Source organism: Geotrypetes seraphini, chromosome 11 (assembly GCF_902459505.1).
Source record: "Geotrypetes seraphini chromosome 11, aGeoSer1.1, whole genome shotgun sequence".
NCBI classification, from domain to species: Eukaryota; Metazoa; Chordata; class Amphibia; order Gymnophiona; family Dermophiidae; genus Geotrypetes; species Geotrypetes seraphini.
The window spans coordinates 57176478-57189497 of NC_047094.1; the positions used below are offsets into that span (position 1 = coordinate 57176478).

A 13020-nucleotide genomic window follows, 5' to 3' on the forward strand; every position below is an offset into this window, starting at 1 on the left:
CAAACAAGTTCAACAATTACTGTTACCATTGGCTACTTCTAATTTAATAGTAGCAGGGGATTTCAATGCTGTAATAGATCCAATTTTAGATAAGAGACCAAGTAGAATTATGAAATCGTTAGGTTTAGATAATTTGATTCAATCTTGTAATTTAGTTGATATATGGCGTATTCTTCATTTTAATGATCGGGAATTCTCTTTTTGTTCTCAGGTCCACAAATCTTTCTCACGAATTGATTATATATTCGTGTCTAATAATATAGCGCAGCGAGTGATGAATGCAGTTATTGATCCCATTGTAATTTCAGATCATGCTGGTGTGTGGATTGACTTTCAGAATAATGATGTAGTACATTTCAATCCAATTTGGAGATTTGATAATGCTTTACTTGCGGATTCGAACTTTCTGGAAGATTTTAAATTAAAGATGAATTAATTTTTTCAAATAAATAATTCGGACAATATTAATGCTGAGATTTTGTGGGACGCATTTAAAGCAACAATAAGAGGAAATATTATTTCATATTCAGCATTTATCAAAAAACAACTTAAAAAACAATATGTTGATTTGGAAAAACAAATTAAAGTATTAGAGAATAAATTAATTGAGAAATGGGAACATAATACATTACAAAATTTATTAAAAGTAAAAGCGAAATATAATGAGATTTCTTCTCAATTTGTGAGGAAAGATATCTTCTATAAGCAAGTTCAGTATTATGGTAATTCAAACAAAGCTGGAAGATTATTAGCTAATTTTCTCAAAGCAAAAAAAAGGAAATCTAAGATTATTGCAATTAAAGACACACAAGGCAACACACACACTAACACCAAAGATATTTTAATACAATTTCTTGATTTTTATAAAGATTTATATTCTTCTGAAACTTATGAAAATAAAGAACAAGAGGGATTAAATTTCTTAAACTCGTTTATTGGACCAAATGTTCCGGATCATATAAAATGAAGTTTAGAAGATCCTATATCTTTAAAAGAAATAGAATCAGCATTGAAGTCTCTTAGAGTTGGATCCGCTCCAGGTGGTGATGGTTATACTGTTGAATTCTATAAAACATTTCAAAATATCATCTTACCATATTTATTAAATTTGTATCAATACCAAATAAATAATGGGAATATATCAGGTAGTATGGCTGATTCGGTAATTATTGTCTTACCAAAACCAAACAGGGATCCTACCTTGGTTTCAAATTACAGGCCTATATCTTTATTAAATGTAGATGGTAAGTTACTTGCTAAAGTATTAGCAATAAGATTGGCAAAAGCTCTTCCTTTTATTATTGATGTACACCAAACAGGATTTATTGCTAAAAAGACACTCATCAAACAATACTAGATTAGCATTTCACTCTTTAAATTTAGTGAAAAATTTGAATGATCCAGCTTTTATGCTATCTTTAGATTCAGAAAAAACATTTGATAGAGTGGAATGGAGTTATATGTATCAAGCTCTGGAATGGTTTGGAATAGGCCCCGGTTTTATTAAAATGGTTCAGACTTTGTATAGCTCTCCTGGATCAAGATTATATATTAATAACAATTTATCAGATAGATTTAACTTGCGTAGGGGAGTTAGACAAGGATGTCCTTTGTCCCCCTTACTTTTTGATATTGTTTTAGAACCCTTATTAATTGCAATTAATCAAACTAAGGAGATAAAGGGAATCCCATTTTCTTACTGGGAATTTAAACTTTCTGCATATGCAGATGATATATTGTTATATTTAAGAGAACCGGGGAATACTGTTCCAAGTTTACTTAATCTTCTAGAGAAATTTGGGAAATTTTCTGGAAATAAAATTAATTGGAGTAAATCGGAAATTCTTCCAATTAATGTTCACTGTACCAAAGGCTTATTTGATTCATATTCATTTATTTGGAAAGAAGAAGGATTAAAATATTTAGGAATTATTATCAAAAATACAATTGAAGATACAGTCAAAGAAAATGAAAAACTTTTATTAAAAAAAATAACAGAAATGTGTGAGCAATGGAATCCTTTACATCTTTCTTGGTGGGGAAGCGTCCAAACAATTAAAATGATGATGTTGCCTGTGGTTTGTTATCAAATGAGTATGATACCAATATTTTTTCAGGGGTCATTCTATAAAAAGTTAAATAATATTCTTACAAAGTTTGTTTGGTTTGGGAAAAGACCCAGAATTGCTTTAGTATCTTTACAAAGACCAATTATGGAGGGAGGGGTAAATGTTCCAAATTTTTATAGGTACCATCAAGCCTATATTCTAAGACAGGGTATGTATTGGATCCTCCTAGATCTCATGGAGAATGTACCAGATTGGCTATATCTAGAATGGCGGCTCCTGTTCCCACTACATTTAGAACATCTAATTAGTATAAACATGCCAAGACGATATAAGGATAACAGAATTCTATTGGATACTTGGAAGACATTAAGATATATTAGTAATCTATCACCAGAACCAATTGCTAAATCATTAAATCAATCAATTTGGGTAAACTCCAGGATCAAGATTGGCGGATACAAAATCGTCTGGAAACAATGGATAATTGCAGGTATACGAACATTGAATGATGTTATTTCAGAAGGAACAATGCTTAGTTTTTCACAATTGCAACATAAATTTGGATTAAATAAAACACAATATTTTAAATGGTTGCAATTGAAGCAAGCTATTCAGGCAGGGTTCCCTGAATGGAAAGATCTTAATACTCAATATAGTCTGCAGGTTTTATGTTTCCAGGCGGATTTCTTGGGTCACCAAGCCGCAAAATGGTATAAATTGATATATGGATTTTTAAATAAAAAAAAGAAAACTGGACTTAGGGATATTTGGAGTATTGAGATTGGTCAGACAATATCTGAGTCTCAATGGCCACGATTTTGGTCCTGGAGATTAAGATCTACAAAGTCAGCATCTATGAGTCAAACTTGGATGTTTTTGTTACATAGAGTTTTATGGACCCCTACGCGCTTACAAAAGATAGATAGTACTAGATCTAATAGATGCTGGCATTGCAGAATAGAAGTTGGGACATTAGACCACTTAATTTTTTTTTGTCCCTGTGTAAATGCATTTTGGAAACTAATTTGGCCCCAAATTAATGAATTACTAGAAAATAATGTAGGACTCTCATATGATACTATACTATTTGGTACAGCAATGAGAACTCAGAGTCCGATTACAGCAAACAATAACAAACTATTATTAATATTGACAGGGGTCGCCATGCAACAAATAACTCAAAATTGGAAGGATTATACCAAATTAACTATACATTTTGGTGGAATTCAGTCTGTCATATATACAAAATGGAAAAAACAATAGCATTACAACAGGGACATATTCATAATTTTAAGAAAATTTGGGAACCATTGACTCGTTATTCCAATGATCAGATTTCATAGCACATTAGTAATGATTATATAAGAATGGGGAGGGGAGGGGAATGTATATTATATGGATTTAAGAAATGAAAAAAAGGGGGAGGGTTATATTTTAAGTGATAAGATGAATTATTTGTAATCACAATTTTTCATGTGTTAATTGAAGTTTTATGTACAATTAAATTATTGTAAGAATGAAAAATTTATAAATAAAATTAAAAAATAAAAATAAGTTGACAATTAAAATTAAATACATCACTTGAATTTCTGTCATATTAACAATAATATATAAAAATTTAACCTCTTCCCACCCAACCCTCCCATAATATATGCAATAAAATATGAAATATTCTTATTTACTGATCCAAATTCCCTCCCTCCCATCCCTTCACTTACATTGTACTTATAATGGAAAAAATGGTATCTATTCATTACAATAATTTGTCAATGGCCCCCATATTTCTTTAAATTTTTTATAATTCCCTTTTTGTATGGCAATTGTTCTCTCCATTTTATAAAAGTTACACAATGAGTTCCACCAAAAACTGTAATTAAAGCCTGCTACAATTTTTCCAATTATGCGTGATATATTGTATGGCGACTCCTGTCATAATCAATAAAAGCTTATTATTGTTTGATGAAATTTGGCTCTTTGTTCTCATTGACATTCCAAAGCCGTAGGATTCTCTAATAAACAATTTATTTGTGTCCAAATTGATTTCCAAAAGGTCAAGATAAGGGGACAATAGTATAACAAATGATCTAATGTCCCAATCTCAAGATTACAATGCCAGCATCTATTAGACTTAGAGCTTTTTAACTTCTATAATCAAACTGGGGTCCAAAATGCTCTATGTAAAATGAAAAACCAAGTTTATCTCATAGATGCGGACATTATACATCTCATTCTCCAAGACCAAATTCGTGGCCATTGAGACACAGTAATTTGCTACTTGATCTCAATGCTCAAAATATCCCTAAGTCCAGTTTTAGGTTTTTTATTTACAAATCTGTTTATCAATTTATACCACTGTTCAGCCTGGTGTCCCAAGAAGTCCACCTGAAAGCATAAAAATTCTAAACTATATTGCATATTAAAATTTTTCCATTCAGGGAATCCTGCCTGAATGGCCTGCTTCAGTTGCAACCATCTAAAGCTTTGTGATTTATTAAGACCATATTTATGTTGCAGCTGTGAAAAATCAAGTACCGTATTTTCACGCATATAACGCGCGCGTTATACGCGTTTTTACCTACCGCGCATACCCCTCGCGCGTTATATGCGTGAGCGCGGTATACCAAAGTTTTAAAACATAGTTCCCACCCCGCCCGACGCCCGATTCACCCCCCCAGCAGGACCGCTCGCACCCCCACCCCGAACGACCGCTCGCACGCGCTCCCACCCGCACCCGCATCCACGATCGGAGCAAGAGGGAGCCCAAGCCCTCTTGCCCGGCCGACTCCCCGACGTCCGATACATCCCCCCCCCCGGCAGGACCACTCGCACCCCCACCCCGAACGACCGCTCGCACGCGCTCCCACCCACACCCGCATCCACGATCGGAGCAAGAGGGAGCCCAAGCCCTCTTGCCCGGCCGACTCCCCGACGTCCGATACATCCCCCCCCCCCCGGCAGGACCACTCGCACCCCCACCCCGAACGACCGCTCGCACGCGCTCCCACCCACACCCGCATCCACGATCGGAGCAAGAGGGAGCCCAAGCCCTCTTGCCCGGCCTACTCCCCGACGTCCGATACATCCCCCCCCCCGGCAGGACCACTCGCACCCCCACCCCGAACGACCGCCGACTTCCCGACAATATCGGGCCAGAAGGGAGCCCAAACCCTCCTGGCCACGGCGACCCCCTAACCCCACCCCGCACTACATTACGGGCAGGAGGGATCCCAGGCCCTCCTGCCCTCGACGCAAACCCCCCTCCCCCCCAAGAACCTCCGACCGCCCCCCAGCCGACCCGCGATCCCCCTGGCGACCCCCACGACCCCCCCACCCCCCTTCCCCGTACCTTTAGTAGTTGGCCGGACAGACGGGAGCCAAACCCGCCTGTCCGGCAGGCAGCCAACGAAGGAATGAGGCCGGATTGGCCCATCCATCCTAAAGCTCCGCCTACTGGTGGGGCCTAAGGCGCGTGGGCCAATCAGAATAGGCCCTGGAGCCTTAGGTCCCACCTGGGGGCGCGGCCTGAGGCACATGGGCCCAACCCGACCATGTGCCTCAGGCCGCGCCCCCAGGTGGGACCTAAGGCTCCAGGGCCTATTCTGATTGGCCCACGCGCCTTAAGCCCCACCAGTAGGCGGAGCTTTAGGATGGATGGGCCAATCCGGCCTCATTCCTTCGTTGGCTGCCTGCCGGACAGGCGGGTTTGGCTCCCGTCTGTCCGGCCAACTACTAAAGGTACGGGGAAGGGGGGTGGGGGGGTCGTGGGGGTCGCCAGGGGGATCGCGGGTCGGCTGGGGGGCGGTCGGAGGTTCTTGGGGGGGAGGGGGGTTTGCGTCGAGGGCAGGAGGGCCTGGGATCCCTCCTGCCCGTAATGTAGTGCGGGGTGGGGTTAGGGGGTCGCCGTGGCCAGGAGGGTTTGGGCTCCCTTCTGGCCCAACTACCAAAGGTACGGGGAAGGGGGGGTGGGGGGGTTGTGGGGGGTCGCCAGGGGGGTCGCGGGTCGGCTGGGGGGCGGTCGGAGGTTCTTGGGGGGGAGGGGGGTTTGCGTCGAGGGCAGGAGGGCCTGGGATCCCTCCTGCCCGTAATGTAGTGCGGGGTGGGGTTAGGGGGTCGCCGTGGCCAGGAGGATTTGGGCTCCCTCCTGGCCCGATATTGTTGGGGAGTCGGCGGTCCTTCGGGGGGGGGGGAGGGATGTATCGGACGTCGGGGGGGGGGCATCAGGCTTTCAGGATGGGGACAGACCTTCAAGGGGGGACAGTGCACGGAAGTCAGGGGGGGTGAACGGAGAGTCGGGACAGCGCACGGAAAGTCAGGGCGGGCGAAAGGAGCGTCGGGCAGCATGCGCGGTATACCCGTGAGCGCGGTATATCAAAGTTTTTGTGCAAATCATCGTGATTTCTGCACGCTATATTCGTGTGCGCGTTTTATACGGGTGCGTGTTATTTGCGTGAAAATACGGTAGTTTACCATTTGAAATAACATCATCTAAAATCCGTATACCAGCTATCATCCAATGCTTCCAGATGACCTTAAATCCGCCAATTTGAATCTTGGAGTTTAACCATATAGTTTGATTTCTCAATTTATAGATTAGAATATATGTTAAATTACTAACATATCTTAGAGTTTTCCATGTATCCATAAATATTCTATTTTCTTTATACAATCTAGGCATTTTAATGCTAAGAACATGACATAAACGTAGAAGGAACATGAGTCGCCATTCCAACCACAACCAGTCTGGGGTATTATCAGTGAGCTCTGGGAGGACCCAATACATACCCTGGTGCAAAATATAGGCTTGATGATACCTATAGAAATTTGGAAAATTTACCCTTCCCTCCGCAATTGGCTTTTGTAAAGATACTAAAGCAATTTTAGGAGTTTTGCCCAACCAAACAAATTAGATGGACCTAAGGTCTAATCCGGTGAAGGCATTTCTTATGTTCTTATGTACTGTTTAACTTTTTATAAAAGAACCCCTTAAAAAAACTGGTAACATTCCCATCTGATAACAAATCACAGGCAATATTATCATTTTAATAATTTGAACTCTCCCCCACCAAGACAGATGTAATGGATTCCATTGCTCACACATTTCTGTTACCTTCTGCAATGAAAATTTTTTATTCTCTTTCATTGTGTCTTCCAGCGTATTTTTTATCCAAATTCCTAAGTATTTTAATCCACCTTCCTTCCATACAAAAGAAAATGAATCAAACAAGCCTTTTGTACAATACACGTTTAGTGGAAGAGCTTCAGATTTAATCCAATTTATCTTGTATACTGAAAATTTTCCAAATTTCTCAATCAATCAAGTAAGCATGGAATGGTTGTTTCTGGATTTCTCAAATGAAGCAATATATCATCTGCATATGCAGAGACTTTGTATCCCCGATCTGAATAAGGAATACCCTGTATCTCCTTTACTTGCTGAATAGCTAATAACAAGGGTTCCAAAACAATATCAAAAAGCAAAGGAGATAAGGGACAACCTCGTCTAACCCCCCTCCGCAAATTGAAGCGTTCTGAAAAATTATTATTAATATACAATTTTGCAACAAGGGAGCTATACAATGTTTGTATCATTTGTATAAATCCTGAACCAATTCCAAACCATTCCATAGCTTGATACATGAAGGTCCATTCCACTCGATCAAAAGCTTTCTCTGCATCTAAGGACACAGAAAAAGCCGGATCTTTCATGTCTTTTGTTAAATTTAACATATGAAAAGCCAATCTTGTGTTATTAGCAACAAATCCAGTTTGGTGCATATCAATAATAAAAGGGAGAGCCTTGGCTAAGCGTAAAGCCAATGTCTTAGCCAAAAGTTTTCCATCTACATTGATTAATGAGATAGGCCTGTAATTTGAAACCAATGTGGGATCTTTATTTGGCTTAGGCAAAACTATAGTCAGTGATTCTGCCTGTAATGCAACCCTAACTGACTAGTGGCCTCAGAGGTTTATTCAATGTTCTGACTATATTTCTTGGAACACCAAGGTTTGGCTATTTGAAATACTGAACATTTGAGGCTGCATTGTACCCTTAGGGGGCAAGTACTTGGAACTACTTTTCTCTGTCTCCATTCTCTGGTAGGTGGACATTAGTCTGGGACTGGATTGGTATGGTATGACTAAAGGAAAGAAAATTATCAACTAAGAATATAATTTTTCCTTCTTACCTCACTTGAACAAATCTCCAACTCCTTATACAGTGGTGCCTCACACAACGAACTTAATTGGTTCCAGGAGCAAGTTTGTTATGTGAAACGTTCGTTATGTGAAACGCGTTTTCCCATAAGAATACATGTAAAAAAAAATAATTCGTTCTGCAGCATAAAATATGCTAAGATGACATAAAAAAAGAGAAATTTTTGGTTATTATTTTTATTTAGATACATCTAAAAACATAATTGTTTTTTAAAACAACACACATTTTTTAAATTTAAAGACAGACTAAGTAGAGTCTAATTTTACAGTGAGAGAGGGCAGAGTCTCAGCGGCAAAAACTGGGACTTAACTGTTCATTTTTTTTTTTTTTTCTACCGTGTTTCCCCGATAAGGCAGGGCCATCAAATAAGACAGCCCCCCCTTTTTAGAAAAAAATGTAAAATAAGGCACCCCCCCCGCAAATAAGCCACCCACCGATACCTGCGCTTACCCGAATCGGGTGGTACGGTGGGTGACTCCGTGTGGTCCCTGGCACCCCCGACACGATCGGGGCAAGAGGGAGCTCAAGCCCTCTTGCCCCCCCCGACTCCCCGACACGATCGGGGCAAGAGGGAGCTCAAGCCCTCTTGCCCCCCGACTCCCCGACACGATCGGGGCAAAAGGGAGCCCAAGCCCTCTTGCCCCGCCGATTCCCCAACTCCCCGACAATATCGGGCCAGGAGGGAGCCCAAGTCCTCCTGGCCACGGCGACCCCCTAACCCCCCCCTGCACTACATTACGGGCAGGAGGGATCCCAGGCCCTCCTGCCCTCGACGCAAACCCCCCTCCCCCCAACGACCGCCCCCCCCCAAGAACCTCCGACCGCCCTCCCAGCCGACCCGCGACCCCCCTGGCCGACCCCCACGACACCCCCAACCCCCTTCCCCGTACCTTTCTGTAGTTGGCCGGACAGACGGGAGCCAAACCCGCCTGTCCGGCAGGCAGCCATCGACGGAATGAGGCCGGATTGGCCCATCCGTCCCAAAGCTCCGCCTACTGGTGGGGCCTAAGGCGCCTGGGCCAATCAGAATAGGCCCGGGAGCCTTAGGTCCCTCCTGGGGGCAGGGCCTGAGGCACATGGTCGGGTTGGGCCCATGTGCCTCAGGCCCCGCCCCCAGGAGGGACCTAAGGCTCCCGGGCCTATTCTGATTGGCCCAGGCGCCTTAGGCCCCACCAGTAGGCGGAGCTCTGGGACGGATGGGCCAATCCGGCCTCATTCCGTCGATGGCTGCCTGCCGGACAGGCGGGTTTGGCTCCCGTCTGTCCGGCCAACTACAGAAAGGTACGGGGAAGGGGGTTGGGGGTGTCGTGGGGGTCGGCCAGGGGGGTCGCGGGTCGGCTGGGAGGGCGGTCGGAGGTTCTTGGGGGGGGCGGTCGTTGGGGGGAGGGGGGTTTGCGTCGAGGGCAGGAGGGCCTGGGATCCCTCCTGCCCGTAATGTAGTGCAGGGTGGGGTTAGGGGGTCGCCGTGGCCAGGAGGACTTGGGCTCCCTCCTGGCCCGATATTGTCGGGGAGTTGGGGAATCGGCGGGGCAAGAGGGCTTGGGCTCCCTTTTGCCCCGATCGTGTCGGGGAGTCGGGGGGCAAGAGGGCTTGAGCTCCCTCTTGCCCCGATCGTGTCGGGGAGTCGGGGGGGCAAGAGGGAGCCAGGCGGAGAGAGGGCAGTTAAGCAGTGCCTGCGCGGAAGGATGCAGCTCGGGCGACTTCGTTGTGTGAAACGAAGTTCGTTGTACGGATCAAGACATAAAGTTCGTTGTGCGCAGCGTTCGCTGTGCGAGGCGTCCGTTATGCGAGGCACCACTGTACTTCCTAAACAATTAAATCTTTAAAGGCTAGTTAAAGAGTACTGTGTTATTGCAGATTGGAGCCTGGTGCTCTGTGGTAGTCTGTTCCTTATCATTCTTGACTATTACGTGATACCTTGTCATAGAACAGCTTGCTGTGGAATTCAGGTACCATAGAGATGCCTCCTGTAATGTGTGTTTGTTTGTTTGTTTTTTTACTTCTTTTAAAGCAAGGAGCCAAACTGGAAATGAAGGACAGCCAAGGTTGGACAGCCCTCTTTCACTGCACCAGTGCTGGGCACCAACAGATGGTCAAGTTTCTCCTGGATAACGGAGCCAATGCGGATTACAAGTAAGCAGAGAAGGCTGAATCTAAATGCCTATGGCTGTTGCAAGGCAAGAGGAAACACCTGTCCAATGTTTGGATAGTGACTAGGGATGATGAATATTCTGCACTTGCATTCTTTTGCTAGTAGCAGAATCTGGTAATGATGCCTGTGAGATAATGGTGCTCAGTTTCTGTTTTGCAGTCAGTGCTGGAAAGTAGAGAATGACACGGGGACAAATTTTTCCCCATCCTGTCCCCATGAGTTTTGTCGCTGTCCCTGCCCCAATCCTGTAAGCTCTGCCTTAACTGTACAAGCCTCGAACAGATCTGGCAGGAATAGGGCAGGGACAGGAAAAGAACTCTCCAGGACAGGATGGGAAAATGATTTCTTGCGATCTTTGACTCTTCTCTCTCCTTCTCTGCTCAGATCCAACAAACCACCAAATCCTATTGCTTCCTCCTCTATAATATTACCAGAATCCGTCCTCTTCTCTCTGAACACACAACTAAAATCCTTGTCCAGGCTCTCATCACCTTGTGCTTAGAGGGCCTCCCACGTACCCGTCTCTTGCCTCTTCAATCCATTCAAAATTCTGCTGCGCAACTCATATTCTGTGAGAGCTGCTATTCTCATATTACCCCTCTCCTAAAGTCACTTCATTTGCTCCCTGTCCATTTCCAAATACAGTTTAAACTCCTCTTGCTGACTTACAAGTACATTTATTCTGAAGCCCCCCGTCTCTCTCTTCACTTATCTAAGTTTCCAAGTTTATTCTTAATTTGATATACCGACCATCACAAGTATCTGCTCCTCCCCGTGATCTCCATTCATCGGGCAAGCCCCTCTTATCTGTACCCTTCTCTTCCACTGCAGTAACTGCAGGGTTAATTTGAAGCTCTGTATTATCTGCTTTGCAGCAGTTTTTGGCAGTAACTTTTATGCCAAGAAGCTTTGAAGAAAGTACAGAGAAGCAGATTACCTTTTAATTTGAATATTTATGTGATTCTCTAAAGAAGAGTACTGTCCATAAAATTAAACCCAGTTACTAGGAATATAAAAGTATTTATTTTATTTTAAAAATTTCTATACCTGGTCTACAAAATCAGCATCTATGAGTCAAACGTGGATGTTTTTGTTACATCAAATTTTATGGACCCCTACACGTTTACAAAAATTAGATAGCACTAGATCCAATAGATGCTGGCATTGTAGATTAGAAGTGGGGACCTTAGATCATTTAATTTTTTTTTGTCCTTGTATAAATGCTTTCTGGAAACTAATTTGGCCCCAAATTAATAAATTATTAGAAAATCATGTTGGACTCTCATATGACACTATATTATTTGGTACAGCAATGAGAACTCAGAGTCGGATTTCTGCAAATAATAACAAGTTATTATTAATATTGACAGGGGTCGCCATGCAACAAATTACTCAAAATTGGAAAGATTATACTAAATTAAATTATACATTTTGGTGGAATTCAGTTTGCCACATATATAAGATGGAAAAGATGATAGCGTTACAACAAGGGAATATTCATAATTTTAAGAAAATATGGGGACCATTGACTAATTACTCTAATGATCAGATATCTTAGCACATAGGTAATATATATGTGGGATGGGTTTGGGGTGGATATAGTTACCATATGGAATAGGATTAATGGAAAATAAGGGGGTATTTATTATTCATTTAGGATTATTGGTATGTAAATACAAGTGATACTTGAAAATTGTTTTATTATGTGTAATTCACTTGTTGTAAGTTTTAAAAATGAATAAAGAATTTAAAAAAAAAAAAAATTTCTATACCGTTTAAAACTAAACGGTTTACATAATTTACATACATAATTTTGTAAAAACATAATAAAACAGACACACAAACAATAATCAGAAATCATATATACAAATAATACCATAGCTTATATAATAAAAATCATGAATGGATGGGGAAAAATTTGTCCCTGTGTCATTCTCTACTGGAGGGCTAGTAAATTAATACCATAAGCTTTACAGATATTGATGACAATTCTTTAAGCTCTTTATGTAGATTTGTTGCTTGTCTATAATTTAATTGTTAAGCATTGCCTTTGATATATTTAAATGTATTTATTTAAAAGCTGAATTGTCTGTTGAAATTTTAATTATTATTTTCTGTATTGTTCCTAGGATACCTAGCTTCTTAACATTGTACTGTACATCACACAGAACTCCTAATGGGCTAAGAATGCAGGATATAAGAGCTTATCATATGTCCAATAGCACAGTTAACCAGCCCCAGGCTATTAGACCTTGATATTTTACAGACTGAGATGATAAAGTAGGATCACCGATGATTCAGAATCTTTTGGCCAGTGGCAACCTTAGAAAATAATTTGGCCACCAGTTTCATTCATAGAGTATCTCTGAAGTTTATTATGCAAACTATATAAATCACGGATATCATTTTGATCTGTGGAAGGTTTCCATCTAATCACTGAGGACCAGATGCCCTAAAATCCCGTTTAAAATCCTGTGGGTTGCTGTGGTGACGATTAAATTATTTGATTTGAAAACGGCGATCGATGTTGAAACAATTTCGCAAGCAAATGATTTTATGCAGCGGTCCACCTGAATCCCATCCGA

General features: G+C 42.1%; 1 protein-coding gene across 7 annotated transcripts in view; it reads left to right on the top strand.

The window, feature by feature from the left end:
* Window positions 1-13020, top strand: part of ANKS3 (ankyrin repeat and sterile alpha motif domain containing 3) — a 121255-nt gene that overhangs the window by 20269 nt on the left and 87966 nt on the right. For 6 of the 7 annotated variants that reach the window (XR_004541097.1, XM_033963425.1, XM_033963427.1 and 3 more), the window contains one exon: window positions 10295-10416. Coding sequence is in view for 6 of the 7 variants with exons in the window: in XM_033963425.1 (XP_033819316.1) it covers window positions 10295-10416 (122 nt within the window). In the remaining variant the exon portion in view is untranslated. The remainder of the gene's footprint in view (window positions 1-10294; window positions 10417-13020) is intronic. The other variant, XM_033963430.1, reaches the window with a different exon arrangement.